This window comes from Dendroctonus ponderosae, unplaced genomic scaffold (assembly GCF_020466585.1).
Source record: "Dendroctonus ponderosae isolate FM_Combo_2020 unplaced genomic scaffold, Dpon_F_20191213v2 Dpon_F_20191213_12, whole genome shotgun sequence".
Lineage (NCBI taxonomy): Eukaryota > Metazoa > Arthropoda > Insecta > Coleoptera > Curculionidae > Dendroctonus > Dendroctonus ponderosae.
Window position 1 is genome coordinate 2,716,195 of NW_026017316.1, and position 24,268 is coordinate 2,740,462.

Below are 24,268 nucleotides of genomic sequence, written 5' to 3' on the forward strand. Positions count from 1 at the left end.
GATGATTAGCTGATTGATTTCGGGTTGTTTGAATTAACGGTCGCTTTAGTCGAATTAAGGCTTCGCGGGCCCCGCCCATGCGCCTCCGGCGCCAGCGCCATCTGCGCTGTCAACTGTCAATCACCCACAGTCCTTTCAGCAATTGGAACGAAAACAAGTAAGTACCCCTGGCGCGAAATCTTCAAACATCGCGCCCAGTTTGGCCCCTTTTCGGCCACCACTGTGAGGTAACCCACCTGGTAGCGTCGCCCTTTCGGGGCACCCGGTGATTTCGGGGGCTGGCGGCCGAATTGGGGGCAAAGGGCCCGTTTGAGGTTAGGTGTCATTGTTGTGAGTGTGTTTTGGGGCCTTTGCAGATCGCCATGGGCAAGATAATGAAACCGGGTAAGGTGGTGCTGGTGCTGGGCGGGCGCTACGCGGGGCGCAAAGCCATCGTGGTGAAGAACTTCGACGACGGCACCGGAGAGAAGCCCTACGCGCACGCCGTGGTGGCCGGCATCGACCGGTATCCGCGCAAAATCAACAAGCGAATGGGCAAAGGCAAGATGCACAAGCGCAGCAAAATCAAGCCCTTCATCAAGGTGAGTCTGCACCATTTTGCCCCCCCGTTTGCCCCACAATGCCCTGTTCCAGACCCTGAACTACAACCATCTGATGCCCACGCGGTACACCGTGTCGGATCTGACCGACGTGAAGGGCAAGAGCCTGTTGGGCTCCGCCAAGGACCTGAAGGACCCCATGAAGCGCAAGAAGCTGCGCTTCCAGACGCGAGTGCGGTTCGAGGAGCGGTATAAACAGGGCAAGAACAAGTGGTTCTTCCAAAAGCTGCGCTTCTAGTTCAATAAATCTTCTTTAATTCAAGTGTGTTGCTCATTTATAGCTATGGACGCAAGTAACAAACAAGGTTAGAATTAGTAGTAGTAGTAGTAACAGTCGCGCTAACCAGTAGTTAAGTACCCAATCCAGTGGCGCCTCCTGCCGGAATGTTTCCCTGCTATGTACAAAGGGGGCCGGGGGGCGGCGCCCCTCACTCCCACAGCTCCTGGGGGAACGTGTTCACCTCCGCCTGCTCCAGCACCGGGTTTCCGTCCACCGAGTAGGAGATTCGCAGCCGCATCCTCAGCACGTTCTAAACACCCAAGGGAACAGTGAGCCCGCCTCACCCCAAAGGGGCGGTTCCGATCACTCACCTGGCCGGGATTGGTGACCTTCAGCACCTGCGTGACCACCCCATTGGGCGGCAGGACGGTGCCGGAAGGCGACAGCATCTGGATCTGGAAAATCTGCCCCCCAAGCCCGATTAACCCCCCGAAAGCCTTCATCCCCCACGCACCCACCTTGGGAACCGCCGCTTGGAACAGAAACTCGCTCAGGGTGGCGCCCGATTGGTTGGAGGCGGTCACGCTGATGGGCACCATGTTGCCGTCGCGCGGCCCCTCGAAGCTGAACAGCACTTTGAGGCCGTCCTTCTCGAAGGCGGTCAACGGGGGCGCCAGGCTCTGCCCGCTGTCCAGCAGATCGTCTGCGACAAGGCGAGGGGGCGCCGCAGGCCCCAACTCACCAGTCAGAAAGTTGAAGTTCGCATTGTCCACGTTGGCGTCGTTGTCGCTCAGGGGCCCCAGCCCCAAAAGGTCCAGCAGGTCCTGGTTGGGGCTGTCGCCCACCGGGGGCGCCGGCAACGCCCCCACTGGGTCGTCCCCGCCCAGCAGGTCCAACAGCGCGTTCTAAACAAGTTCAGGTTAGTCGCCCCGAGGGGGGAGGGAGTCACTGCGGGGCTCACCGATTCGCCGGCAGGCGCGTGCTGGGGGCTGACCTCATCCGGGCTGTCCTCGTCGCCATTGGCCAGGTCCAGCGGGTCGCCGTTGCGCACCACCTCCATGGGCGGCATCCTGCAAAGCCCCGCCTCTTTAGTGGGCGTTCAGGCCCAATGGGCGCGACTTACCGCTCGAGCAGGGCGGGCCGCAGGTGCCCGTGCTGGCCGAACAGCTGCGAGAACTCCACGCCCCTCTGCTGCAGCTCGATGTGCAGACTGGAGCGGAACGAGCTGATCACATGCTGGATTTGGCTGCAAATTCCCCGGTTGCAGCAATTACTTGGCGAAAAGCCTGCAACTCACCTGGTGGTGGCGCTGAACCGCGTGCTCAGCTTGGTCAGCGACATCAGCGCGTACTGTTTGGTGGTGTTGCTGTTCTGCGGGTTCCACAGCAGCCTGCAACAACACAGACGCTCAGATCAATCGCCCCGGTTCGCCTCAGTGGGCGGGCTTTGGCAGCAGCACCTTTGGTAGATCTCCAGCACCTGCTCCTCGGTCGGGGGGTGGGCGATGCCGTGCTCCTCGTCGGGGGGCGCCTCCAGCAGCAGGTCCCCGTACTCGCCTAGAACAGGGGGGATTTAGWGCGCGCGAAGCGATAAGGGGCGGGTGGGGCGCACCGATGGCCCAGGCGGCGACGCGCGTCAGCGGCTGCCGGTCCTGCAGGTCCTCGCTCAGCGCCTTGAACAGCTGCAAGGTGACGTAGGCCTGCTGACTGGTCGTCTCCGATATCAGCTGGATGGTGGACGAGATCACGTCATCCCTCACGTAGTTGCCCGCCTGAAACCCGTGGGGGGGAGAAGGTCAGTGCTGTCACCCATGGCATGCGTCAAAGTTGTCACTCACCGCCACCAGCACCTTGAGCAGCGTGTCCAGGTGCCAGCGCTTGTTGGGGGCGAAGCGCTCGGCCGACAGCACGATGTTGCTCGAGCAGGGCGCCTTGAACTCCGGATCGGCCTTCTCCAGGAACGCCAGCAGCTCCTTGATCATGGTGCGGACGTTCTGCGCGTTGACCAGCGCAAATGACAGCTCCATTGCGCGTCGCCTGATGGACACGTCCGGATCTAGACCCCGGGGAAATGTCAATGTCAGTGGCAGTTGAATGGGGACTGAAGCGAGCGGTGGGGGTACCTTTCAAGCACTCCAGGATGGTGGAGCGGTGCCGTTGCACCGCAGAAGTGTCCACGTGCACGGTGCGCAGCAGCGTGTTCAGCGCCACGTAGCGGATGTTTTTGTCGTTGTTGAGCAGGAAGCGGCCCAGGATGTTGACGGCCAGCACCTGTCCAATGGGGGATTAGATGGGGTTGGTGGGGGCGTGGCCACTCACCCGAAGCCCGCCCTCCGACTTGATGTCCATGATGGAGAGCACCGTCTCGTACAGGATGGTGTTGCCCACGTTCTTGCTGGTTTCCGTGTTGGTGGCCACCTGCGCCAGGATGTCGTTCATGGCCTCCGACGTGTCGGCGTCGTTGATGCCCAGGATGCGCAGCAGCTTCAGGATTTTCACCTGCAGGAAGGGGTCGCTCACGCCCGAGACGTCGTGCTCCGGCGAGTAGCCGGCCAGGATCAGGTTCTTGAGGATGCGCACCAAATTGGGCACGATCTGCAACAGCCGTGTGCCAAACGCCAGCCGGCAGGGCTTTGGTCGGGTACCTTCTTGAAGTGGTTGAGCGTGTCGGGGCTGTTTTCGCACATTTCGGTGATCAGGGTGACGCCGGTGATCAGCACGCCGTGGTTCTTCTCGCTCAGCATGCTTCGGGTGGCCGGCAGGAAGATCTCCATCAGCTCGGGCACGCGCTTGATGATGCGATAGGCGCAGAGGGCCGCCTTCTTGCGAATGTAGGCGTTCGGGGACTTCATCAGACGCTCCACTTCGGCGGCCAGATCGCGCGCCATCTCAGGGGAGGCGATCGCCCCCAGCGTGCAGAGCGCCAGCCCCACCACGAACTGCGTGCTGGAGTTCAGGTCGCTAAAAAACAAAAAAACACCCGCTCAGTAGTGAATTGGCCCCATTCAGTGAGCGGCTACAGACTTTTTCAGGCAGTTGGTGATCAGCAGATGGACGTCCTGGCGCTCGTCCAGCAGCAGCATGGCCCCCAAATAGCCGATGCGCTTGTCGGTGAATCGGGGGCTGGCGATCAGCTTCAGGCACTCCAGCTGGCCGAAGTGCGCCGGGTACCCCAGCATGTGAATGTAGAGCAGTTTGGCGATGTTCCTGCACCTGCAACAGCGCCAAACATCAGGCCTGGGCGGCGCCCCCACCGCACCGCCTACCTCCAGACGGAGTCCTCCTCCCTGAAGGTGCTCCTGATGTAGGCGCACTCCTTGTTCACCACGCTGCGCTCCTCGCCAGCAGTCCGAGCGGCGCGGATCTGTCTGATCAGGTCGCGCAGCCTCATCGGCGTGGGCATCCGCACTGAAACCCCCAGCTCCCTCAGTTAGCGCCCCCCAAGCCCCAAACTCCCCACCTACCTCGCTCGATGGCCTCGTTCACCACCTGCTTGATGGTGGCCATGTTGAAGGCCGGGTTGAACCTGAAACGGGGCCCTGTTTAGTGCACAGTCAGGCCTGCCGGCCGCAGTCAAAAGGGGGCACTCACCCGTGGTCCGAAGCGTTCATCTTGGCCAGGTTAACGACAACAACAACTCCACTCTAAGCAAGGCGCACACATTTAAAAACAACCCGGGCGAAGCACAAAAGGCGGCCTGCACTCACACCTGCGTATTTAGGGCTCCACTGGCACTGATTTCCTGCTGGTTGGCTCTTGCAGTGACACTGGCAGATAAATGGGGGGCCCTGTTGACGTAAACACGCAATATGGCGCCCGCTTGTCATTGGCGTCGACCGGCAGTGTTGCCGCAGCCCTGGGCGCCCGTACAGCTCTCTGGGGGGGGGTGCCCCTCTAATGGGAATTTAGTGGCAAAACCCCGACTTCTCTGGGGACCCCCGTAACTCTCTGAAAAGCACCCGTCCCAACCCACTGGCTGTCCTCGTCGCACCCGCACAGTTAAAGCAGGACACACCACAGTGCTTACCAGCAAATCCAACTGGGGCCCCAGTTTGCACACAAACACCGGGGGGCGCGCGCCCCCCTCCAGCTGCACTTACCGGCGGTTGGCTTCGGGGGGCAAGACACTCCAGTCCGTCTCGTAATAGGGGTACATGGCACCTGACTCGTGGCTCACACGCAAATAAAGGCGGCGCTTCTTATCAGTAATTATAATTCCGATAGCGCGGCATAAATACACAAAAACACCTGATTGTCTGGTTGCGCAGCTACGGGTCTTCGCTGTTTCTGGGGGGCCGCGCAAAGGCGTTCCGCTTGATGCAGTCCACCAGCCACTTGATGCCTTCGTCGACGCCGTCTCTGAAACAGGGGGGCAGTTGAGTGGACGGGGCGCTCCGTGGGTGGGCGCCGGCTCACCCAGTGAGGGCCGACACGGGCATCACCATGCAGTCGCGCTTGCCCACCAGGTGGGCGTTCTTGTTGAAGATGGGCTTGACTTCGCGCACCCCCATGCACTCGGGCAGGTCCTGCTTGTTGGCCAGCACGAGCAGCGGCACCCCCTGCAGGTTGTCGTTGGCAATCATGCGGTCTGTGGGCAGAATGGGGGCTCAGTCGCTGCATCCGGCGGCCGCCAGGCCCTTACCGAAAATCTCCTTGGACTCATCAACACGTTCCCTGTCCCAGGAATCCACTATGTAGATGACGGCGTGCGACTCCTCATAGTACTACAACAACAGGTGACTGCTAGTTCGGGCTTCGCCCCCTCGCTGGGCCTACCTTGTCCCAGAGCGACTGCAGCTCGCTCTGGCCCCCCAGGTCCCAGAAGTTCAGCTGCACGCCACCAACGTCGATCCGCCCGATGTTCAGCCCCACTGTCGTGGTGATTTTGCCCGGGTTGATGCCCTGGTAGTTCTTGGTGAGTTTGGTCTTGGCCGCCTCCAGATAGGTCTGCAAATTGGGCGGGGGCTACGGTTCAAAGCCCCCTGCGTCAGCCCCCCATCGCTTACCGTCTTGCCTGCGTTGTCCAGGCCGAGGATCAGCACGCAAAACTCGTCCTTTTGCACCATGTACTGGTAGAAGCCGTGCAGGAGTGAGTACATTGCGTGGCGCTGCGCCCTGGGCCCCCAAAACTGCACAAACACTTCACTGAATGACGTCGGGTAGACAGTTCAGTAAACAAACATTGCTTGGCTGGTTGCCTGCAATGCGTGATTTTCCTGGGCCGGCCTCCGAATTTCGAAAATCCCCAATTGCAGGGTTGCCAAACCGGGTAGCACTGTGAGGGGTAACGGTCCAAAGTGACATTGGGTTGTCACTGCTGACAGGCAGGTTCGGTGGGCACAAGATTGAGGAGGTTTTTTCGGTGTTTTTGGCGCAAAATTGGCCCCCACGATGACGCTCAACTTGCAGTACGAGGCGATAGGCAAGGGATTCGTGCAGCAGTACTATGCGCTGTTCGACGACCCGAACCAGCGGCGAAACCTGGCCAACATGTACAATGTGAGTGTGGGCCCCCCATGAGGGCTGGAACCTAACTAGCGCCCCCCGATCAATTACAGGTGGAGCTCTCCTTCATGACGTTCGAGGGGGTCCAGATTCAGGGCGCGCCTAAAATCATGGAGAAAATCGCTGTAAGTGTTCGAGTGTGCATGAGTGAGGGCCGCGTAGGCTGACCGCAGCCCTGTGTGTTGCAGAGTCTCACCTTCCAGAAGATCAATAGGATAATAACGGCCGTCGACTCGCAGCCGATGTTCGACGGGGGCGTCCTGATCAACGTCCTGGGCCGCTTACAGGTAACCATCTAGGTTAGGTGGAGGTGGCGCGGCCCTAGTAATTGCCACTGTTACTTGCCTAGACCGATGAGGATCTGCCCCACGCTTACGTGCAGACCTTCGTACTAAAGCCGATCGAGGGCAGCTTCTTTGTGCAGCACGATTGTTTCCGATTGGTGCTGCACGACACCATTTAGCTGCCCCCTGCACTCGCGCTGTACGTATTACAGAGGTTTTACTCTAACCAGGGCTGCGGCCCGACCGAGACACCTAACCTAGACTAGGCTTGACGATCCTAAAACATAGACAGTGCGCTTTTTTGGGGGTAACAGTGAAACTCTCTGCTCTGAGATCGCTGGCAAAGTTTTCGCAGTTACTGAAGTACCTGGTTTTCCAGTGCACGCTTTGGGGAAGTTGAGGATGGGGAAGGGGGCCGTGCCGCGACTGATTTATTCCCCGTAAATGTTTCAGGCTGACGACGACCCGCCGCACGCCTACTCGCAAGTGTTTGTGCTCAAGCCGCTGGGGGGCTCCTTCTTCGTGCAGCACGACATCTTCCGATTGGGCATCCACGACTCGGCCTGAGCGCCCCCCATCTACATTACACTTAGTCCTATTTCATAAGCAAATTCAGTGTCTCACTACGTGTTTAATTGGTTGGTTGATTTCCGCTTCATTATAAGAGTATTTTCCAAAAAAACACGCCACTAACTAGGGGTTATTGACATGGGCGAGGGGCCGCGGCCGGTGATCAGGTGCTGAAGTAGCCGTTCTTCAGCTGGCGCACCAGGTAGAAGGAGAAGCCGATGCCGACCAGCTGCGGACAGAAAGGGGGCTCAATTGAGGGCGACCGGTGGTTGGCCGGCGACTCACCTGAAGGATGGCCAGGCCCAGGGCGCAGCCCCCGATCTGGTAGGCGTGCTGCTTGATGTAGGCGCCGAAGGCGCTTTTGCAGCCCTCTGTGTAGGGGGCTGTCGTCGACTCTGAGCCCGCCAGATTCACTAACTGGTTTTGATCAGACGGTGCAGATGTAGGTGCTGCGGAAAAACAATCAAATCAGCTGATCGTTCCGGGCTGGGGTTTTCGCGCTCACTTACAGCTAGTGCTAGTGGTTTCGCTTGAAGTAGTGTTTTGGGTTGTGGTCGTCGTTGTGGTGGAGTAACTGGTACTTGGGGTACCAGTGGTCGTTGAGGCGCTGTTGCAGTAGAAGGCGCCCACGACGCCCGAGACGCTGGGACAACAGGACACGGGCAGTTCCCCACTCTCGCCGAAATACTGGCTCCAATCAGCGTAGCTGTCCACTCCGCAGCACTCGAACTGAAACCCCGCCCTGTAGAGCCCCCGCCACCGCCACACGGCGCCTACTTACATTGCTCTGGATCAGGTCCCAGATGGCGTGCGTCGACTCGTTGTAGGTGCTCAGGTCGGCCCTGAGCCGCGTGTCCAGATAGGCGGCCGTCTGGCTCCTCAGCACGTAGCCGGCGATCCCCGACGCGAACTCGAACAGGCAAATGATGCACAGCAGGAAGGTGAACTGCAATGGGGCGCATTCGCCATTGCGTCTGGATTAGCAGAGGTGGGGGTACTCACAATGGCCAGCAGGATCCAGTTTTCCTTGATGGCGCCGCAGCAGCCGAAGAAGGACACCAGGAAGATGAGGGCGCCGGTGGCGATCAGCATGTTGGGCAGGGAGAAGTACTGGGTGTCCAGGAAGTCCGCGTACTGCGTGTAGATGGTTTTGACGGCTGCCCCCACCCCGATGATGATCATCCCTGTAATCTGGACAAAGGGGGCCGCTTAGGCGAGGCCCTGGCGCAGCCCGAGGCCCACTTACCACAAAGACGAAGTTGAAGGCGAACATCAGGTATTTGATCGTTTTGGCGCTCACTGAAAGCCCCATTTTGGACGGGTTGCGTTGCACTGGCGTGAGACGCGCTTACTTTGTGCCAGCGATTAGCACTACGTGTCGCATGATGCTGATAAGAGATAGGATTAGATGGGGCCCTGACAGGTGCGATCTGCCTTGTTGATGCCCAATATTTATCTAGTGAGCGCGGTGCGGCAACGTGCGCTAGTGTCACTTTCAAGCCCGCCTCGTCGGCAACCCAACTTACTCCGTTGTGTTAAACCGGGCCTCTCCAGGCAGGAAATTAGGCAACCTGCTAACGACCTAGATGAAAGAAAATGCTATATACAGGGTGGTTCACACAACAAATCGCGTTTCCATTTAAGGCTGTTTCTCAGGCCCATGGCTAACGAGGTACAAACATTTTTTTGAAACACCCGGTATGTCGTTAACCAAAGAACTCCTCCACACACCAGTATCACCCTGTATAAAAAATGCGCTTTAGAGAGGAAATGGGCGCTTCCGGTGGCCCCCCGAAGAACCAGTGGCGCGCAGCGCCCGCCCCACCAAGGAGAAAGCGCGGTCGCTCATTAAGTGGCGCGTCTTTGGCCAGGCCGGTTCGCTCCTCTGGCTGTGGAAAGAAAGTGCGTTAGAGAAAGCGGGCCCCAGCAGCCCCCAGGCGTTCGCCCCACAGTTGCATGTGACCCACTTTCATCCACCTGCAAAGTGCATTCGCAGGTGCACCAGTTGCATAATCCGGCGGAAACCAGCGGCGCGCCATGGCGTTCAGGCCCGAGGAAATCTACTGGAGCGCCACTGAGTCCGACAGGTGCGTAGCCCCCGAACCGCCCAAACGCCCCCCTGAAGGAGCCGTCGGTTGTTGCAGCGACGAAGGGCCCCCTCCGGCAGCGCAGCCCTACATCGACCCCTGGGACCTGGAGAACTACGCCTACATCAGGGCGCACCTGGACTCGATGGGGAGCAGCCCCAAGGGGCCCAACGACGACTACGCCGACATCGACGACGTCCAGTATGGGGGGCGGCGCCCCGACAGCGCCCACGCCTATGACTATGGTGAGGACCCATGAGCTCATCGCACGCTAAATGAATGGCTAATTAGCGAACAATTACGCAAGCATTTCCCGCATTAATTGCCTTGCAAATTCCAGAATCGCCTGCCGATTACTATGACAAGGGGGCCCCTATGCTGGAGAGCGGGTGAGTAGCCCTAAAACGGGGCCCATTAAATCCTAGCACATTGGTTTTCAGCCAACTGCCGCTGGAAGGGGGGCGCCCCAATTTCGGCCTCTCCAACTACGGCCACCTGCAGATCGACTACTCGCTCAGCTGGAGCCACCTGCACCAGTACATCCGCTACCACACTTAGTTAGGGGCCCCCTTAGTTTGTACTTTTATACGTTTACATTAAACAAGCTAGAAAATGACTGGCGGTTGCCTCAGCGGTCGTGCTTTGGTAATTTAGCTTTATGGAATGCACTGGGGCCACGCAGCTACAGTACCAAAGCGCCAACACTGTGAACGTGGAGGGGGCTTCGACCCATGGGCAGTTGAGTGAGTGCGGCGCTACTTACCAGCTGTGCCCCCCTGTTTCACTAACACGCACACTAAACAGCCCCCCAACGGGGGCCAGAGCCTGCAAGGCTCCACTGGGAGGTTATTGATTGAGGACCATGGATGACACAAGGGACTGACACCTGTAACTATCTGTTTATGACAAAAAACAACATTGCCGCTGTGACTTTTCGTCAAAAAATTGTGCAAGGAAACTTTTTTACCATCAACAATTTTCGTAATTTGAAGCAAAATCGCAATTTTCCTTTTTGAATCACCCTGTATTTATAGTATGCAATTCCAAAATGATGATTTTGTGTTCTTATCTGTGAGTGGCTTATCTATACTATATACTGGTCTTTATCTATGATCATATCAATGCAGCTCGTTATTTTGACATGCTGTGGTGACACTTTCACAACGCAAAGAAATGTCCAGAATGGGTCAAAAAGAGGAAAAAGAAACAAGTTTGTAGTAAAATTTGCTGAATATTACTAGCACACGGCAACAGCGCAGAGAGCCCAGTACAGTAAATAGACATTTGTCATCCTCTCAGCTCTCCTAACCTTGCTTTAGTGTTTTGTTTGGTAGTTTGGGCAGCGACAAGCACAGAACATACCCCCTATGATATTTTGTGGCGACAAGTCTCAGGCGTAGGTGTAGGGCTCCACTGCCATGGAGCAGCCCCAACAAGTGGGCGACTGGTTGCAGATCTCCGTGCTGGGCTCGGGCAGCTTCGGCACGGTGAGCCTCTGGCGCCAAGAGCTCACCGCCGAGTGCGTAGGTGAGGGCTGCGCCCCTTTCCAGCTGCCACTCACGTCACAGTGCGCGCCTGTTTGTTGCAGCGGTGAAAAAGTGCAAGTTTGCGTCGCCGAAGGCGCTGAGCAGCAAGCAGAAGGAGCGCTGGCGCTTGGAAGTGGCCTTTCTGCGCTCCATCAGCCACCCGAACATCATCGGCTATCGGGAGTTGGACCCCATTCTGGGGCGCGCGCTGGCCCAGAGCAACCCCACAGGGCTGCCGCTCCTCTCCATGGAGTACTGCAGTAAAGGTACCGTTTGGGCGTTTGGCTGACTGCGCAGAAACAGCGATGGGGGCGTGGTTTTAGGCAATTTGCGGCGCTTCCTGAGCAGCGAGCCAATCAGGATGTGCGGCCTGGCCGAGCAGGAGGTGCGCGCCATCCTGCTGGACGTGTCCAGCGGTCTGAGTCACCTGCATGCGCATCAAATCGCCCACAGAGACATCAAGCCCGATAACATCGTGCTGCAGCACTGCGCGGACCGCCCAGGCCAGACCGTCTACAAGATCATTGGTAAGGGGGCGGCGCTAGCCACGCCCACTCGACTAGACTAGACCCAATGGGGTTGCAGATCTGGGCTATGCGAAGGAGCTGAACGACGCGACGCTCAGCTTTGTGGGCACGCTGCACTATCTGGCGCCGGAGATTTTTCAGGGGCGTGGCTACGACAAGCGCGTCGACTATTGGTCGATGGGCGTGATGGTGAGCGAGCTCGTCACCGGGCTGTTGCCGTTCCTGCCCGAGGCCACGCCCTTCGAGCGCTTCGAACGAATCAAAGACAAGGGGCCGGACGACATCTGCATCTACACCTCCGGCTCGGGCGCCGTTGCCAACTCCACCGAGATGAAGCGCGAGAATTTCATCAGCGGCTGCCTGAAGCAGAGCCTGGAGGCGTGGCTGCGCCGCGCCCTCCAGATCGACCCCGCCCAGCGCTGCTTCAGCCGCGACCTCAGCGCCTTCGACTTCCTGCGCTTCATCCTCGATCAGCACATCGTGCAGGTGAGTTGATCGGGCGCCTGGGAACCAGTCAAACCCCCTTTGCAGGTCTTTTCCGTATACAAGTGCGAGTTCTACTCGTATGAGGTGAACGACTGCACGCGCCTGGGCACCCTGAAGGCGTGGCTGGGGCGCGACATCAAGCTCCCGGCCAATGAGCTGCTGTTCCTGGACTCGCACCAGCTGATTGGCGGCGAGGCGGACGACGGACAGCCAATGGGCGCGCTGCGCCGGCCCTCCATGCTGATTTTCGCCTACAAGGGGGCGGAGCTGCTGTCGGGCGCCCCGCCCCTCCTCAAGCTGCCCCCCCTGGTCAAGGAGCTGTTCAGCGTCGGGCAGCCCTTCCAGCCCAAGTTCACGCGCGCCCTCTACCGCCAGGCCTTGTTTCTGGTGCACAGCCTGCTGCGCATGCAGCGCGCTCTGGAGGGGGCGCTCAGCGCCCTCCTGCGCCATCTGCACAGCCAGCGCCAAACTATGCGCCAGAAGTACAAGGAGGCGGCAACGCGGCAGGCGCAGCTCCACCAGGAGATTCAGGGCTTTTTGCTACGCAAAAAGCAGTCCACGTTGAGGGGGCGAGACGCCGAATACTGGGCGTGCCTTGAGGGCGTGGCCCGCTGCGTGGAGCGGGCGGAGCGCCGCCAGGCCAATCTGGCGCAGGTCGGCGGCCAGTGGCGCCGCCTACTCAGCGTGGAGGTGGGGGAGGAGCAAATGCGCGCAGTGTTGCAACAGCACGACATCCAGCCGCTGTAAGTGGGGCGAAAATTCCCGTTTTCCCCTGATAACTGGCCGAAATTGCAGGTTCGATGACATCAACGGCAAGGCCTTCGTGGAGCGCGCGCAGCCCGACGTGCTGGGGCGCATCAGGGGCGTGGTTTCGCACGCCATCAAGCTGCACACCCGCCTTTTCCGCCACGCCCCCTTCCAGAATCAGTCGCAGTAAGTAGCGAGAGCGGGCGGGGCCACTAAGACAGCCGCTTTGGCTTGCAGGGACGTGGGCGCCCTGCTGCGGTGGGCGCGCCAACTGGATGCCTGGCTGGGGCGCTTCATCGAGAGCGCCGGCCCACTGGGGGCGCAGTTCGCCGAGGCGCGCCAGCGCCACGACGCCCTCCTGGCGGCGCAGCGCCGCCCCCCATCTGTGCCCGCCCTCATCCAGGAAAACGCCCTGCTGCGAACCACGTGAGTAACCGCCACCAGGCGCACGCGTGATCTAAGTGGGGGCCACTGTTTAGGCTGGAGGGGCTGCTGATGGCGCCCCCCGCCCACCAGCTGGAGTAGTGGAGCTGATGCAGCAAAAGTGCGGTTAAGTTTTTTGTTCAGAAATATATGAATGCAATCGTTTAACAGTGTAATTGATTTAGACTTAGAAGTAGTGGGCCTTGGCAGTGTAGACCGGCGTCCAATAGGGGCCCTCGCCGTAGAAGCCCGAAACGTAGCGCGTCCGCATCTGGCCAATCACAAAGGGGGCGTCCGGGTAGGCGGTGACGTGGCCTAGGCGGGAGGGGGACAGCAGCGTCCTGGGCGGCCGCTCCACCACGTGGGCGTCGCCCCCCGCCCCACAGTCCCAGCCAAAGGGGTTGGGGGAGGCTGGGCGAGCCTTAGGCGCCGTGGGCGGGCCGATGTTCAGCTCGTTGAAGTGTTCGTTCAGCTCGGGCGGCAGCTTTTGGGGCTGCGGTGGCAGCTGGGGATGGCAGGCGGTGGCAGCAGTGGGGTCCCCCACGACTCGCCTCCTCTTCTTTTTCTGGCGGGGCGTAGTCAGGCAGGCGGAGCCGTAGGCGTAGCTGAGATAGAGGGAGCAGAACACCTGGAGCGTGTCCCGATACAGGGCGGCCGACGGTGTGAAGGGCGCAGCCCCCGTGAGGCCCAGCACGCCCCACGCCAGCAAGTTGTTGAGTTTGAGCAGGTTGGGGCTGCGCCCCAACAGCGCCTCCACCGTAAACCCCAGCGCCGTGAGCAGGAGCAGGGGGGGAACGGCGCCGATGGCCTGCTGCAGATCGGGGGGCAACGGCACGGCATGGGGCAGGAGCCCCCAGAAGCAGCCCCAGCTCCCCAGCGACAGCAGCAGCAGAAGGGCGGCCAGGGGGCTGACGGTGCGGCGGATGCGCCGATGTACCCTGCCGGAGCTGCGCAACATGTTGCCGAAGATCCAGGCGTTCTGCTGCCGAATGGTGGCCTTAACCAGGGCTTCGCAGGCCCCGCACAGGCCGAAACTCTTCTCGAGCTGCTTCCTGCAAACTGGTTGATTCAGGGCATTTCTAACCCCATCTGGGGGGCCTTCGGCCCCCCCAGTACTCACTCAAAGTGCTCGACTTCGCGGTCGTAGTCCCACTCCCTGAGGGGCACGAAGTCGGCCAAGTGGCGCACCCTCATCTCCTGGTTGCGGTTGCACGGCTCACAAAGCCCGTTTTGGGGGGGCGGGCCCCCATTGCCGGCCCCGGGGGCCTCGCGATGCTGCTCCTCGATCACCCGGTCGTAGCCGCCGTCCTGAAACAGCCCCAACATCAACCGGAGCCCGCGTGGGGCCGGGAAAGCCGCAAACCTTGTCGAAGCCGTTGTACTGCTCGCAGTTGGGGCAAACAAACCGCTTGTGCCAGCTGCAAAGCACGCGCGTGTTTTTGTTGCAATACCAGCAGTTCGCTTGCGTGAAAACGTATCGCCTGCAATCCCCAGAACGTGAATTGGCCCCACGGCCCCCCAGTGATCGCTTACCATGCAAGTCCACCCGCGAACAGAAGCAGCGTAGCCCACCGCAGGGCGGGGGGATAGTGGATGGAAATATGGAAAAACACGTCGTCCTTGTTGTCCATGCTGGCCCCAAAATCGTGCCGGCGGCTCGGCAAAGTGGCTTCCTCACAACTAACCTCACTTTCTGGGGCACGCGGATCCACTAAATATCCCCCCTGCGCGCGTATTCTGGTTGCAACCAGTGTTGCCAGCTATTTGCCACAGAACATACCCCCTTGGGGATATTTTGTGCTATTTGCTTGGTCAATTTTCGACGTTTGGCAGTGCTTTGACATACAATCTGGTCCATATAGTAAGTAAAATTTTACTTATTTTACTTTCTCTATGATCTCTGATCAAACGGAGTCTGCCACTGCGAATGGTTTGAGGCGATTTGCCGACCAGGTCTGTGTCCATCTTGCTTCAATGGTGCATGGTGGACTGGGCGTGAGAGCGATGGAAAGATGATTTTGACGAAGTTGCGGCGTGTCAGTGTCAGTTTGATTTTGGTGAGAAAAAGCGGACTACAGTCGTAATTAATTCGAAGAAATAGGTGAGTGGTGCAAAAATTCGTTATTTTCGTATTAGTGCGCAAAGTTTCGCTTCAGTCGTCAGTAAGAAATTTTCAAGAAATGGAGCCAAGAAAGGTCAATTGAATGGCAAAGTTGAAAAATGCGGTTGGTTTTGAGGATTATAGTTAATTAGTTATTATGTTATATTAGAAGTTCTACACCTGAAACCAAAATGAAAAATTCTCCTATTGCTGTTTTCTGGTTTTGGGTCCCCATCGGGCATTTTGTTTTCTTCAGGCGGGGCATTAGTGCGACAACCCCCCACTACTGGCAACGCCGCTCGGAACGACAACAGCGCCACCCGTAAGGTCAAGAGTGAGGTTAGAAGTCCGTGTGATTCAAAGCCCAGGTTGAAAGTGTGGAGTACGCACAGGAAAGTGAAGAAGAAGCCTCTTGGATAAAGCTGCGCCCCAATCAGCCCCCGAGGGCCCCAGTGCACCTTTTTAGAGAGTTTTGCGCGCTTGGCGCCTCGCCCCCGCTGGGACATTTGACTGAGCAAACGTCATCGGCGCGAATATTGCGTTGCAAATCGGCGATTTTTGGCTTCAAGCAGCAACCCGACCAGTTTACCAACAGTGTTACGTAAGTGGGGCATTCCTAGTTGGCGCGGGGCTCATTCGGGGGGCTTTTGCAGGTTTAGAGGTTAGGACTGGCCCGATGCCCTCCAACAAGGTGCGCGCTAGCAGGGGGCTGTAGCAGCGCCCCCGTAGAGCACTTGAGCTTGATTCAGTTCCGTTTGTTTCAGTTGGGCTGTTTTGTTGCGTGCATGTGATCGATGTTAGTGCGAAGCACCCCGAGCACCTGACGTTGTTGCATGCGCCTCCCACATGGCCGCTTACATAAACCGCACCATTTCGCTGATGTCGGGCGATGGGCCCCACAATCGCCCCAACGTGCCGCTGTTGCGCCCCACTAATGGCGCCGACAACTCTCCCTTGCAGATCTTCGTCAAGGCGAAGAAGAAGATCAACGACATTTTCGGGGAGATCGAGGACTACGTCCAGGACACTGTCCAGTATATGCATGGTGAGTGGGGGGCGCAGCTCAAGCGCTACGTAATCGGCGGAAACCGGAACTAATCGGTGGGGTTGTAGATGTGGAGAAGGAGGACGGGATTGTGTCGGAGGAGAAGGTGCGACAGATCGAGGAGTTTGTGGATCGGGTGCAGGGCATCAGGGAGGTGCTGGCGCGCGACCACATGAAGGTGGCCTTCTTCGGGCGCACCTCCAACGGCAAGAGCTCCGTCATCAACGCGATGCTGCGCGACAAGGTGCTCCCCAGCGGCATCGGGCACACCACCAACTGCTTCCTGCAGGTGAGGGGCGCAGCCCTGAGGGTGTGCGATTGAACCAGGTCTCAATTGGGCGATTTCCAGGTGGAAGGCTCCGCAACGGGAGACGCCTACCTGACGCTGGAGGGCTCCAATGAGCAGCGGGCGGTGGAGTCGGTGGGCCAGCTGGCCCACGCCCTCTGCAAGGAGAAGCTGAGCGAGTCGCAGCTGGTGCGCGTCTTCTGGCCGAAGAACCGCTGCCTGCTGCTGCGGGACGACGTCGTCTTCGTGGACTCGCCGGGCGTCGACGTCACCCCCAACCTTGACGAGTGGATCGACATGCACTGTCTGGACGCCGACGTGTTCGTCCTGGTGGCGAACGCCGAGTCCACCCTCATGCTGACCGAGAAGAACTTCTTCCACAAGGTGTCCGAGAAGCTGTCCAAACCGAACATCTTCATCCTGAACAACCGATGGGACGCGTCCGCTTCGGAGCCGGAGTTCCTCGACCAGGTAAGTGGGGCGCAGCGCCGCCTGTTTCGTCTTGTGCTAATCGGCGCTCTTTTGGTGCAAGCACTGCAACGAGCAGGAGGAGGTGAGTGTTGCGCGCCCGCGGGCCCCCCGGCTAACCATGTGTGTAGGTTCGCAGGCAGCACCAGGAGCGCGCCATCGACTTCCTGGTGAAGGAGCTGGGCGTGTGCACGCCCAAGGAGGCGGAGGGGCGCATCTTCTTCATCTCGGCCAAGGAGGTGCTGCAGGCGCGGCTCGCCGAGCAGGGCCACGCCGCCTCCACGCCCCTCACCGAGGGCTTCCAGACGCGCTACTTCGAGTTCCAGGTAACGCCTGCCTCACTCCCCACTCACAACCTGTGCTAACTGTTGCCTCCTCCCCAGGACTTTGAGCGCCAGTTCGAGGAGTGCATCTCCAAGTCGGCGGTGAGGACCAAGTTCGAGCAGCACGCGCAGCGCGGCAAGTACATCGCCACGTAAGTCCTAATTCTTGGCTCAAGAGCGGCGCAACTGAGCAGGGCGCGTTGCAGGCAGCTGCGCGACATCCTGGAGGGCATCTACAGCGAGGCGCTGCGCCTCAAGGAGCTGAAGCTGGGCCAGCGCAAGGCGCTGGTCGACAAGGTGAACCACACGGAGCAGCAGCTCGTGCTGGTCACGCAGGAGATGAAGAAGAAGATCCGCAACATGGTCGAGGACGTGGAGCAGCGCGTCTCCAAGGCGCTGACCGAGGAGATCCGGCGGCTGAGCACGCTGGTGGACGAGTTCAGCCTGCCCTTCCACTCCGAGCCGCTCGTGCTCAACGTCTACAAGAAGGAGCTGCACCTCCACGTGGAGACCGGGCTGGGCTCCAACTTGCGCGCCCGCCTCTCGACCGCGCTGGCCATGAACATGGAGCAGAGCCAGTCGGAGATGACCGCCAAAATGGAGACGCTCCTGCCGGACGCCTACCGCTGCGCCTCCAACATCGTGATGCCGCGCCGCCAGCCCTTCGAGATCCTCTATCGGCTCAACTGCGACAATCTGTGCGCCGACTTCCACGAGGACCTGGAGTTCCGGTTCTCCTACGGCGTGATGGCGCTGCTCCAGCGCTTCGCCAGCAGCGGCCGCGCCGGCGCCTTCCTGGGCCTGAAGCACGCCAAGAAGGAGAGCCCGCAGAGCGCGCTGTTGCCGGCCACGCCCGTCGAGCCGCTGGACGGGCGCACGCTCTACAGCAACGTCGGGCTCGACGATTGGTCGCTGATATCGCGCGTCGCCGTCATGGGCGCCACCTCCCAGGGCACCATGGGCTGTCTGCTGGTGGCCGGCTTCATGTTCAAAACGGTCGGTTGGCGCATCGTCGCCGTCACCGGCGCCCTCTACAGCTGTCTCTACCTGTACGAGCGCCTCACCTGGACCAACAAGGCGAAGGAGCGCTCGTTCAAGCGCCAGTACGTGGCGCACGCCACCCGCAAGCTGCGCATGATCGTCGACCTGACGTCGGCCAACTGCAGCCACCAGGTGCAGCAGGAGCTGAGCGGCACCTTTGCGCGCCTGTGCAGTCTGGTCGACAAGGCCACCACCGACATGGACGACCAGCTCAAGCTGCTCGAGCGCGAGGTGGCAACGCTGGACAGCGCCAGCGGCAAGTCGAAGGTGCTGCGTAACAAGGCCAACTATCTGGCGCACGAGCTCGACCTGTTCGTCGACGCCTACTTGAAGCTGCACCAGTAGCGCAGAAGGGGGCGGGGCCCCGATAGTTCATTGTTGTAGTAATGTACATATTGCCGGAATTAATTAAATAAATCGATATTTCTAATCAATCAAGCAATCGAAATCAAATAAAGCACATTTTTTGCTCCAAACCAGTCAGGCGGTGAGGGCGGGCAGCGGGGGGGCGCCCTTGACCTGCGGCTGAAACAACAACCAAGTGAGAATGCGAAGAGCCGGCCCAGGCGCCGCCTACCATGACGTAGATGCTGCAGGGGATCGTGCGCTCGATGAGCTGCGCCAGCTGGTCGGGCCGCAGGGCGGGGCCTTCGTTGCCATGCTGCGGCAGGCTGAGCACCAGKCGGGGCAGCGCCACGCTGCCCGCCAACAGCGGGTAGAGGTTGTAGCGCAGCGTTTTCGTGCTGAACGGCAACACCGCCGCCACGGTCTGCCGATAGCCGGCGAACATGAAGGCTTCGCTCGCCTCCATGCCGACGTCGAGGCGCACCAGATGCGACGACTGATTGGTCAGCTGGTACTGGATGATCATGGGCGTGCGCACCAGGCCGTGCGCGGGCGCCTGCAGCTCCAACGTGAGCGGGATCCAGTCGCAGTGGTGCCCGTGCAACGTCACCTGCGTCGTTGTCGGCCTGCCATTGGCCCTGCAAATGACAGCTCAGTCGCAATCTCAACCGCCCACTTTGGCCCCACCCACCGTTGCCACGTCACCGCATACTCGCCCACCACCAGGTTCTGGTCGGCTTGGCGGTCGCACACCGCCAACACCACCTCGGTCCCCACCTCGTCCTGGTTAAAGACGCTGCCCGCCAGGTGGCTCTGGGCGTCCTCCAGCGCCCTCACCGGATGCGTCTGCAACATCAACACCACTCAACTCCACTTCAGCCCACTTGAGCGGGCACGACTTACAAACTCGAGGGCGGTGCCCTCGACGCTGATTGGCCAGGGCGAGAGGAAGCGCACCAACGGCATCACCGCAAAGCGCTCGCCTGCGTAGAACTTGCTCACGCGCTGCATCATCCCGGACAAATACTGCGCGCTCACTTCAAACGGCTGGACGATCGGCAGGGTGACGCTGTCGTTCATGACGCACACAACAGGACGCTCGCCCGTCAGGCTGTAGCTGATGCGCACTGCGACGGCCTTGATGTCGGGCTGGCTGGCGCGCAGCCAGAGGCGGGCGGTGGCCACGCCCCCCGGCTCCAGAGTGGGGGGCAGCGGCAGCGCGAGCGGCGTTTTTTCCGGCCGCATCGAGGCGTCGCTGCTGAACTCCACGGCGGCCTCGGCCGACACCAGGAGGCGGAGCTCGCTGATGGCGCACGCCTCCTCATTGGCTATCACTATGGCGATGTCGTAGACCTCGCCCACTAGGGCGGGGGGCGCGTGCTCGAAGCGCACGCCCAGGTGGGAGTCGCGCGGCACCACCAGCGCCCTGGACACGCTCTGCATGGCGTCGAAATGGCCTACGGGCCGGCTGCGGCGGAAGTGGCTCAACTCCGGCCGCTCGTCCGCCCCCTCTGGGGGGCGGAAGCGCAAGCTGACCTCGCTCTGCCCGGCCACGCCCATGAACACCGTCACGCCCTCAACCAGCAGCTCGCAGCCAATGTCGGCCACTTCCGCTTGCACTTCCACAGTGAAGCGCTGGATGGCGTCGCGCTGGAACGTCACCGCTTGACACACGTCCAAGTCCCAGCTGGCGCGCGCCGTTGCCACTTGCACAGCAACGCGCGTAGCGCCCAGCGGAAAAGGGCAGGTGCTCCTGAAACCACGCCCCATCACCAAAAAAACGAGCCTCAAGGGGCGCAGCCTACCGGATAAACAGGACGAGCTGCGCGGCTTGGTCCACCGGAAAGGCGGGGCTGGCGAAGCGCCACTTGACATCCAGGCACGCCTGCGCGATGTCGAGGGCGGGGCTGAGCGCCGCCCCGCCCAGCACCGGCTGCCACTGGATGATGGCCGTCTGGAGCGCCTCGTGCGCCAACTTGGGGTCCCCGAAGGGCACCTGCCGCTGCAAAACGCCAATTTTTCGACAATTTTCCCGGCAAATCCCGGCGCCAACTACCTTCAGCACCCGATTGAAGTTCTCGTAGAACCGGCGCTTGTCGTCCAGGCTGAGCAGGACTGGGGCGGCCAGAATTTCCAAGGCCAACTGCAGGTAGTCCTCCACGTTGGCGGTCAAGTAGGCGCACAGCGCCGCCTTTTCCAGGATGCTGGAGATCACGCCCCACCACTGCTCGGCCCGATAGTCGGCCAGCATGTGCGTGTAGAGGCTGCGCAGCCCCTGCGTTAGTACCGCTCAGAAGCCCTACCAGGGGGGCGGCTACTTACGTCAGAGCCTTGCCGTAGTCCTGCGCGCTGAAGCACTCGTCCGCCATTTGGAGCACTAGATGGCGCCGCGTGCGCGGACACTTGTAGATCTTGTACTGCGCAATGGCCAGCCCGTACAGCGAAATGATCACGCCCTAAAACCGCTCACTTAACCTCAAAACTCCCCCAGCCCTGTCTGTCTCACCGAGTGGTTGATCTGGCTTTCCAGGTACTGGATGGCCTGGATGCCGCTGGACTCCCATTGAGGCTCGGGCGGCTCCGCCGCCACCTTCCCGGGCCGCCAGGGGCGTTGCCCGTAGAACTCCATCGACTCCGCCCCCTCAAGCGGATCGGGATGCGGATAGGCCAGCGCCCTCTACACAAAAAACCGGAGTTACTCGCGCAGGCCAATGGGGGCGCAGTGGGCGGTCTTACGGCGCACAGTTCCAGACACGCCCCCTTGCGGGCCACCGCCAGCGTTGCCGCCTGCTGATAGTAGATGCCCGGGTGTTGAGTCTGGACGGCGGGCAGGCCGAGCTTGACCGCCTCGTCGAAGGTGTCGCCAAATATCTCGTACTGCTTGCTGAGCCACGCCCAGTGCTCGAACACCAGCTCGCTGAAGCCAATGCGGGCGCGGAACCGGTCGATGTGCGCCTTGAACTGGCCAATGGCGTCGCGCGGCAGATTGAGCGCGAACAGCAGCCGGCAAATTTTGTAGTTGAGAAAGCCGGCAACGGTGCGGACCTCCAGCGCATTGGTGTCGACCACGCGAATCTCCTGCAGATTGCTGTAGGCCAGCGTGTAGTGCCTGCAACAGGGGGCGTGAGTGCGGGCAGGGGGCGTGGACTGGGGGGGGCGTGTACTTGTGGGCGGCGCTGATGTCCTGGCGCAGCTCGCTGAGCACGCCCATTTTGAACTGGTGCCGCACGTAGAGGCTCTGGTGGGCGTTTTTGTTCAGATGCTCCTTGTGCTGCTTGATGCTGCGCACGCAGCTGTGGTAGTAGGCCTGGCACAGTTCCAGAAAGGCGTTCTCCAGCCGGGTGGCGTAGCCCTGAAAGAGCGAAACCGATAGGGGCGGATCCTTCGAGCGCAAATGCTTACCGATAGGTGCTGGCCGTGCGGCAGCACATAGAGCGACTGCGAGTTCAGCTCGCAGCTGGAACAGAGCGCAACGGCGCGCTCGGCCGCCAGCGGGTCCTCCGGCATGGGGGCCTGGCTCTGGATCAGCACCACCACTATGCAGGTGTCGCGCCCCTCAAGCGCCGCCCTGCCAACCAATCAAAACGTCCAGTCCCCCAACCGCCGAGCCCCACCCGCCCCTACCTCATGGACTGCACCTTGGAGGCGCACTCGATCATCTTCTCCGTCCACTGCGGCTCCTTCCAGTCCAGGTCGAAGAAGACGGCGATGAGGGCGGGCACCTGCTGCAGGTGCTTCGCCAGCCAATTGCGCTTCAGGATGCCTTTGGGGATGTACCAGTCGTAGGTGTTGCGGCGCGGCTTCAGCACCGGGAACTTGTGCGTGTTGCTGATGCTCTGGTAGAGGACGGCGCCCCGCTCGCTGCGGTTGTGGAACGTGTCCCAGATCGCCTTGTGGATCGCGTTGTTGACCAGGTCCAGCCCGCTGAACCCCACTAGGGCAAGGGGCGCAGCCCGCAGCTCGGCCGGCAGCCCCATGCTGGCCTGGTACTGCGCCAGGGCGCCCTGCAGCGCCATTCCGTCCAGATTATTGTTGTTGTTGCTAACCTCCAAAAAACTGTGTCAGCACTGGATGTCAAAAGCAATTTGACTACTAGAGTTTCAACCACCACCTGGCGGTTTTTTTGGCAATTACAATTTTCCGACTTTATAGAGCAGCAGGATCACCTAACTTTGGCAGTTTCTCTCGCTCAGTCACTTAAAGCAAGTGCGCGCGTTGTCTCTGTCTGGCGCACAAGTGGCAGTTGGGGGCGCCTGCGGCAGCGTCCAGAGCAGTCCGAGGGCGGGGTTGCCGCTCGGCGGTGAGTCAGTCACTCGTCTTTATCGGCGGTTCGGGTGCCGATCGGCAGTACCGCGACGTCAGGCGAAGCACTTGGACGGTTCCTGCAGCGCTGCCGCGTCGAGTCGAACGCGCCACTTTCACCCATCAAACCCCACCTGGTAAGTACCCGCGTTGCCTGCCGGTTGGGGCGCCCCGGCCGCCCTTATGGGGCGGCCCTTGAGCGCCCCCGGGCGCCTAGCAGTACCAACATGCGGCAACGGCGCTCTAAACAAACACGTCCATTCTTGACTGATGGCGACTGCGCCCCATTCAGGGCCAAATGAGCCAAAACCGGCGGCACACAGTGGCGGNCCGCCAGTCCAGCATCCCGCTGCGCAGGCCTTTGAGCCGGCAGGGCTCCACATCGAGCACGGCGTGCAGCGATGCCACGCACCGCTGGAAGCAGAAGCTGGAGGAAAGCGAGGAGCGGCGCAAGCTGCTGCTGAGCGACAAGGAGAAGGGTAAGGGCCTGCGGCGCACCGAACTGCTGCTGAGGGTGGGCGATTTGCAGCGCTGCGCAGCCTGCAGGAGGTGGAGCGGCGCCACCTGCAGCTCCAGGAGCGCCACGAGCAACTGGAGACCGAACTGTTCGAGAAGAATGAGGAGTTCACGCGGCTGTCGACCGCCTCCAAGAACCTGTACAAGGAGTACGAGACGCTGAAGCACCAGTACGAGACTGAAACAGGTGCGATGTCCAGGTGAGTGTGACAGTGATGGAGTTTCGAGTGGATTGGGTGACGGCCGCCCTCATTGGCTGCAGGGCGCTGAAGGACGCCACCCAATGGTACAAGGAGAACCGGCAGCTGCGCCGCCGCACGCTGATGCTGCCGCCCGATCAGGACGCCGTCGACGAGGGCGTGGACGCCGGCGGCGACGCTGACATCGACAATCTGAACAAGACGATCAAGCAGCTGAGCGCTGAGGTGGCCGAGCTGCAGACCGAGCTGGACGGCGTGCGCCAGACCGAGTTCCAGACGCTGGAGCAGAACGCCAAGCTGTGCGAGGTACCCCGCCCCCCTTTGCCCGGCGCCCTGCTCTAGCCGCCCCTTTTCCAGGAGCTGGAGGCCGCCCAGCAGGACCGGGCGCGGCTGGAAGCCGCGCTGGCCACGCTGCGCCACGACCACGCCCAACTTCTCCGCGTCTCCGACCTGATGCGCAAAGAGCTGGAGGAGCTGCGCGAGGTGCGCAACGCCCAACGCAACGACATCGTCCAGCTCAGGTAATGCAGGAGCACGTTGCCCCAACCAAACCCAACAAACGTTTGGCGGTTGCAGGAAAGAAGCGGGCGAGCAGAAGAAGGAGCGCAACATCCTGGCGCACCAGAGCAACCTGCTGCTGCAGGGCCTGAGCGAGGAGAACGGCACCG

The 24,268-nt window shown here is 60.5% G+C and overlaps 11 protein-coding genes across 17 annotated transcripts in view; 6 read left to right on the top strand and 5 right to left on the bottom strand.

Moving 5' to 3' along the window:
- Window positions 1-47: 47 nt before the first annotated feature.
- On the top strand, window positions 48-861 carry LOC109540130 (60S ribosomal protein L27). The gene is made up of 3 exons (XM_019908354.2): window positions 48-157; window positions 357-581; window positions 634-861. Exons 2-3 carry the CDS (start codon window positions 363-365, stop codon window positions 835-837), a joined length of 423 nt encoding a protein of 140 aa, XP_019763913.1. The 5' UTR covers window positions 48-157; window positions 357-362; the 3' UTR covers window positions 838-861.
- LOC109540104 (AP-1 complex subunit gamma-1) lies at window positions 832-4,988 on the bottom strand. Of its 2 annotated transcripts, none has more exons than XM_048662927.1 (16): window positions 4,919-4,988; window positions 4,283-4,344; window positions 4,085-4,226; window positions 3,843-4,031; window positions 3,464-3,779; window positions 3,138-3,413; window positions 2,942-3,089; window positions 2,657-2,874; window positions 2,431-2,590; window positions 2,279-2,375; window positions 2,117-2,209; window positions 1,943-2,065; window positions 1,781-1,889; window positions 1,338-1,724; window positions 1,191-1,283; window positions 832-1,129 (listed from the first exon to the last, which is right to left on the bottom strand). In XM_048662927.1, exons 1-16 carry the CDS (start codon window positions 4,972-4,974, stop codon window positions 1,028-1,030), a joined length of 2,571 nt encoding a protein of 856 aa, XP_048518884.1. In that variant the 5' UTR covers window positions 4,975-4,988; the 3' UTR covers window positions 832-1,027. The 2 variants fall into 2 exon arrangements, with proteins under 2 accessions (XP_048518884.1, XP_048518885.1); XM_048662928.1 differs by lacking the exon at window positions 4,919-4,988 and adding an exon at window positions 4,410-4,902.
- Window positions 4,989-5,014: 26 nt separating this feature from the next.
- LOC109540125 (ADP-ribosylation factor-related protein 1) lies at window positions 5,015-6,022 on the bottom strand. Its single transcript, XM_019908348.2, has 5 exons — window positions 5,825-6,022; window positions 5,595-5,765; window positions 5,461-5,542; window positions 5,235-5,406; window positions 5,015-5,177 (listed from the first exon to the last, which is right to left on the bottom strand). Exons 1-5 carry the CDS (start codon window positions 5,915-5,917, stop codon window positions 5,087-5,089), a joined length of 609 nt encoding a protein of 202 aa, XP_019763907.1. The 5' UTR covers window positions 5,918-6,022; the 3' UTR covers window positions 5,015-5,086.
- Window positions 6,023-6,095: 73 nt separating this feature from the next.
- LOC109540126 (probable nuclear transport factor 2) lies at window positions 6,096-7,407 on the top strand. Of its 3 annotated transcripts, none has more exons than XM_019908351.2 (5): window positions 6,115-6,317; window positions 6,377-6,448; window positions 6,512-6,610; window positions 6,673-6,779; window positions 7,060-7,407. In XM_019908351.2, exons 1-5 carry the CDS (start codon window positions 6,210-6,212, stop codon window positions 7,172-7,174), a joined length of 501 nt encoding a protein of 166 aa, XP_019763910.1. In that variant the 5' UTR covers window positions 6,115-6,209; the 3' UTR covers window positions 7,175-7,407. The 3 variants fall into 3 exon arrangements, with proteins under 3 accessions (XP_019763908.1, XP_019763910.1, XP_019763909.1); XM_019908350.2 differs by having other exon boundaries at window positions 6,117-6,317; window positions 6,673-6,806; window positions 7,061-7,407; XM_019908349.2 differs by lacking the exon at window positions 6,673-6,779 and having other exon boundaries at window positions 6,096-6,317; window positions 7,061-7,407.
- On the bottom strand, window positions 7,219-10,166 carry LOC109540123 (CD63 antigen). Its single transcript, XM_019908345.2, has 7 exons — window positions 10,028-10,166; window positions 8,424-8,759; window positions 8,180-8,368; window positions 7,959-8,123; window positions 7,687-7,906; window positions 7,463-7,626; window positions 7,219-7,406 (listed from the first exon to the last, which is right to left on the bottom strand). The coding sequence occupies exons 2-7, from the start codon at window positions 8,487-8,489 to the stop codon at window positions 7,341-7,343; spliced, it is 870 nt and encodes a 289-aa protein (XP_019763904.2). The 5' UTR covers window positions 8,490-8,759; window positions 10,028-10,166; the 3' UTR covers window positions 7,219-7,340.
- On the top strand, window positions 8,759-9,880 carry LOC125503099. The gene is made up of 4 exons (XM_048662952.1): window positions 8,759-9,264; window positions 9,322-9,509; window positions 9,605-9,653; window positions 9,705-9,880. Exons 1-4 carry the CDS (start codon window positions 9,215-9,217, stop codon window positions 9,820-9,822), a joined length of 405 nt encoding a protein of 134 aa, XP_048518909.1. The 5' UTR covers window positions 8,759-9,214; the 3' UTR covers window positions 9,823-9,880.
- Window positions 10,167-10,523: 357 nt separating the features above from the next.
- Window positions 10,524-13,138, top strand: LOC109540103 (inhibitor of nuclear factor kappa-B kinase subunit alpha). Its single transcript, XM_048662931.1, has 9 exons — window positions 10,524-10,606; window positions 10,645-10,791; window positions 10,853-11,056; window positions 11,114-11,317; window positions 11,376-11,803; window positions 11,849-12,546; window positions 12,599-12,736; window positions 12,788-12,976; window positions 13,030-13,138. Exons 2-9 carry the CDS (start codon window positions 10,683-10,685, stop codon window positions 13,073-13,075), a joined length of 2,016 nt encoding a protein of 671 aa, XP_048518888.1. The 5' UTR covers window positions 10,524-10,606; window positions 10,645-10,682; the 3' UTR covers window positions 13,076-13,138.
- LOC109540102 (transmembrane protein 201) lies at window positions 13,101-14,754 on the bottom strand. Its single transcript, XM_019908301.2, has 4 exons — window positions 14,507-14,754; window positions 14,337-14,454; window positions 14,094-14,281; window positions 13,101-14,025 (listed from the first exon to the last, which is right to left on the bottom strand). Exons 1-4 carry the CDS (start codon window positions 14,602-14,604, stop codon window positions 13,161-13,163), a joined length of 1,269 nt encoding a protein of 422 aa, XP_019763860.2. The 5' UTR covers window positions 14,605-14,754; the 3' UTR covers window positions 13,101-13,160.
- A 242-nt stretch (window positions 14,755-14,996) lies between these two features.
- On the top strand, window positions 14,997-18,671 carry LOC109540118 (transmembrane GTPase Marf). 4 transcript variants are annotated; one of them, XM_019908336.2, is made up of 10 exons: window positions 14,997-15,074; window positions 15,331-15,675; window positions 15,728-15,765; window positions 15,839-16,119; window positions 16,188-16,408; window positions 16,469-16,876; window positions 16,938-16,958; window positions 17,005-17,199; window positions 17,257-17,348; window positions 17,403-18,671. In XM_019908336.2, exons 4-10 carry the CDS (start codon window positions 15,921-15,923, stop codon window positions 18,580-18,582), a joined length of 2,316 nt encoding a protein of 771 aa, XP_019763895.2. In that variant the 5' UTR covers window positions 14,997-15,074; window positions 15,331-15,675; window positions 15,728-15,765; window positions 15,839-15,920; the 3' UTR covers window positions 18,583-18,671. The 4 variants fall into 4 exon arrangements, with proteins under 4 accessions (XP_019763895.2, XP_019763896.2, XP_019763894.2 ...); XM_019908337.2 differs by having other exon boundaries at window positions 15,728-15,735; XM_019908335.2 differs by lacking the exons at window positions 14,997-15,074; window positions 15,728-15,765.
- LOC109540117 (trafficking protein particle complex subunit 11) lies at window positions 18,642-22,681 on the bottom strand. The gene is made up of 12 exons (XM_048662926.1): window positions 22,207-22,681; window positions 21,985-22,150; window positions 21,747-21,934; window positions 21,319-21,691; window positions 21,089-21,259; window positions 20,905-21,038; window positions 20,639-20,846; window positions 20,388-20,584; window positions 19,486-20,335; window positions 19,274-19,428; window positions 18,815-19,220; window positions 18,642-18,762 (listed from the first exon to the last, which is right to left on the bottom strand). The coding sequence occupies exons 1-12, from the start codon at window positions 22,596-22,598 to the stop codon at window positions 18,718-18,720; spliced, it is 3,285 nt and encodes a 1,094-aa protein (XP_048518883.1). The 5' UTR covers window positions 22,599-22,681; the 3' UTR covers window positions 18,642-18,717.
- A 151-nt stretch (window positions 22,682-22,832) lies between these two features.
- LOC109533610 (golgin IMH1-like) overlaps window positions 22,833-24,268 on the top strand; it is a 3,031-nt gene continuing 1,595 nt past the window's right edge. The window contains exons 1-6 of the mRNA XM_048663068.1: window positions 22,833-23,021; window positions 23,177-23,363; window positions 23,414-23,600; window positions 23,663-23,906; window positions 23,958-24,121; window positions 24,177-24,262. Coding sequence (XP_048519025.1) covers window positions 23,183-23,363; window positions 23,414-23,600; window positions 23,663-23,906; window positions 23,958-24,121; window positions 24,177-24,262 — 862 coding nt within the window. The 5' untranslated portion in view covers window positions 22,833-23,021; window positions 23,177-23,182. The remainder of the gene's footprint in view (window positions 23,022-23,176; window positions 23,364-23,413; window positions 23,601-23,662; window positions 23,907-23,957; window positions 24,122-24,176; window positions 24,263-24,268) is intronic.

Excerpts from the sequence above, each read along its gene's own strand:
- LOC109540130 (XM_019908354.2), top strand. The coding sequence starts at position 363 with ATGGGCAAGATAATGAAACCGGGTAAGGTGGTGCTGGTGCTGGGCGGG. Across the intron at positions 582-633 it reads AAATCAAGCCCTTCATCAAG|ACCCTGAACTACAACCATCT; the intron begins GTGAGTCTGCAC and ends GCCCTGTTCCAG.
- LOC109540104 (XM_048662927.1), bottom strand. The coding sequence starts at position 4,974 with ATGTACCCCTATTACGAGACGGACTGGAGTGTCTTGCCCCCCGAAGCC. Across the intron at positions 2,066-2,116 it reads CGGTTCAGCGCCACCACCAG|CCAAATCCAGCATGTGATCA; the intron begins GTGAGTTGCAGG and ends GGGAATTTGCAG. Across the intron at positions 1,725-1,780 it reads ACGCGCCTGCCGGCGAATCG|AACGCGCTGTTGGACCTGCT; the intron begins GTGAGCCCCGCA and ends GAACTTGTTTAG.
- LOC109540125 (XM_019908348.2), bottom strand. The coding sequence starts at position 5,917 with ATGTACTCACTCCTGCACGGCTTCTACCAGTACATGGTGCAAAAGGAC. Across the intron at positions 5,543-5,594 it reads TGCAGTCGCTCTGGGACAAG|TACTATGAGGAGTCGCACGC; the intron begins GTAGGCCCAGCG and ends CTGTTGTTGTAG. Across the intron at positions 5,178-5,234 it reads CCCGTGTCGGCCCTCACTGG|AGACGGCGTCGACGAAGGCA; the intron begins GTGAGCCGGCGC and ends CCCCTGTTTCAG.
- LOC109540126 (XM_019908351.2), top strand. The coding sequence starts at position 6,210 with ATGACGCTCAACTTGCAGTACGAGGCGATAGGCAAGGGATTCGTGCAG. Across the intron at positions 6,449-6,511 it reads AAATCATGGAGAAAATCGCT|AGTCTCACCTTCCAGAAGAT; the intron begins GTAAGTGTTCGA and ends TGTGTGTTGCAG. Across the intron at positions 6,780-7,059 it reads CGATTGGTGCTGCACGACAC|GGCTGACGACGACCCGCCGC; the intron begins CATTTAGCTGCC and ends GTAAATGTTTCA.
- LOC109540123 (XM_019908345.2), bottom strand. The coding sequence starts at position 8,489 with ATGGGGCTTTCAGTGAGCGCCAAAACGATCAAATACCTGATGTTCGCC. Across the intron at positions 8,369-8,423 it reads CCTTCAACTTCGTCTTTGTG|ATTACAGGGATGATCATCAT; the intron begins GTAAGTGGGCCT and ends CCCTTTGTCCAG. Across the intron at positions 7,907-7,958 it reads GGGACCTGATCCAGAGCAAT|TTCGAGTGCTGCGGAGTGGA; the intron begins GTAAGTAGGCGC and ends GCGGGGTTTCAG.
- LOC125503099 (XM_048662952.1), top strand. The coding sequence starts at position 9,215 with ATGGCGTTCAGGCCCGAGGAAATCTACTGGAGCGCCACTGAGTCCGAC. Across the intron at positions 9,510-9,604 it reads CGCCCACGCCTATGACTATG|AATCGCCTGCCGATTACTAT; the intron begins GTGAGGACCCAT and ends TGCAAATTCCAG. Across the intron at positions 9,654-9,704 it reads GCCCCTATGCTGGAGAGCGG|CCAACTGCCGCTGGAAGGGG; the intron begins GTGAGTAGCCCT and ends ATTGGTTTTCAG.
- LOC109540103 (XM_048662931.1), top strand. The coding sequence starts at position 10,683 with ATGGAGCAGCCCCAACAAGTGGGCGACTGGTTGCAGATCTCCGTGCTG. Across the intron at positions 12,547-12,598 it reads CAGCACGACATCCAGCCGCT|GTTCGATGACATCAACGGCA; the intron begins GTAAGTGGGGCG and ends CCGAAATTGCAG. Across the intron at positions 12,977-13,029 it reads AACGCCCTGCTGCGAACCAC|GCTGGAGGGGCTGCTGATGG; the intron begins GTGAGTAACCGC and ends GCCACTGTTTAG.
- LOC109540102 (XM_019908301.2), bottom strand. The coding sequence starts at position 14,604 with ATGGACAACAAGGACGACGTGTTTTTCCATATTTCCATCCACTATCCC. Across the intron at positions 14,455-14,506 it reads TTCGCGGGTGGACTTGCATG|GCGATACGTTTTCACGCAAG; the intron begins GTAAGCGATCAC and ends TGGGGATTGCAG. Across the intron at positions 14,026-14,093 it reads CGCGAAGTCGAGCACTTTGA|GAAGCAGCTCGAGAAGAGTT; the intron begins GTGAGTACTGGG and ends ACCAGTTTGCAG.
- LOC109540118 (XM_019908336.2), top strand. The coding sequence starts at position 15,921 with ATGGCCGCTTACATAAACCGCACCATTTCGCTGATGTCGGGCGATGGG. Across the intron at positions 16,409-16,468 it reads CCACCAACTGCTTCCTGCAG|GTGGAAGGCTCCGCAACGGG; the intron begins GTGAGGGGCGCA and ends GGCGATTTCCAG. Across the intron at positions 16,877-16,937 it reads AGCCGGAGTTCCTCGACCAG|CACTGCAACGAGCAGGAGGA; the intron begins GTAAGTGGGGCG and ends TTTTGGTGCAAG.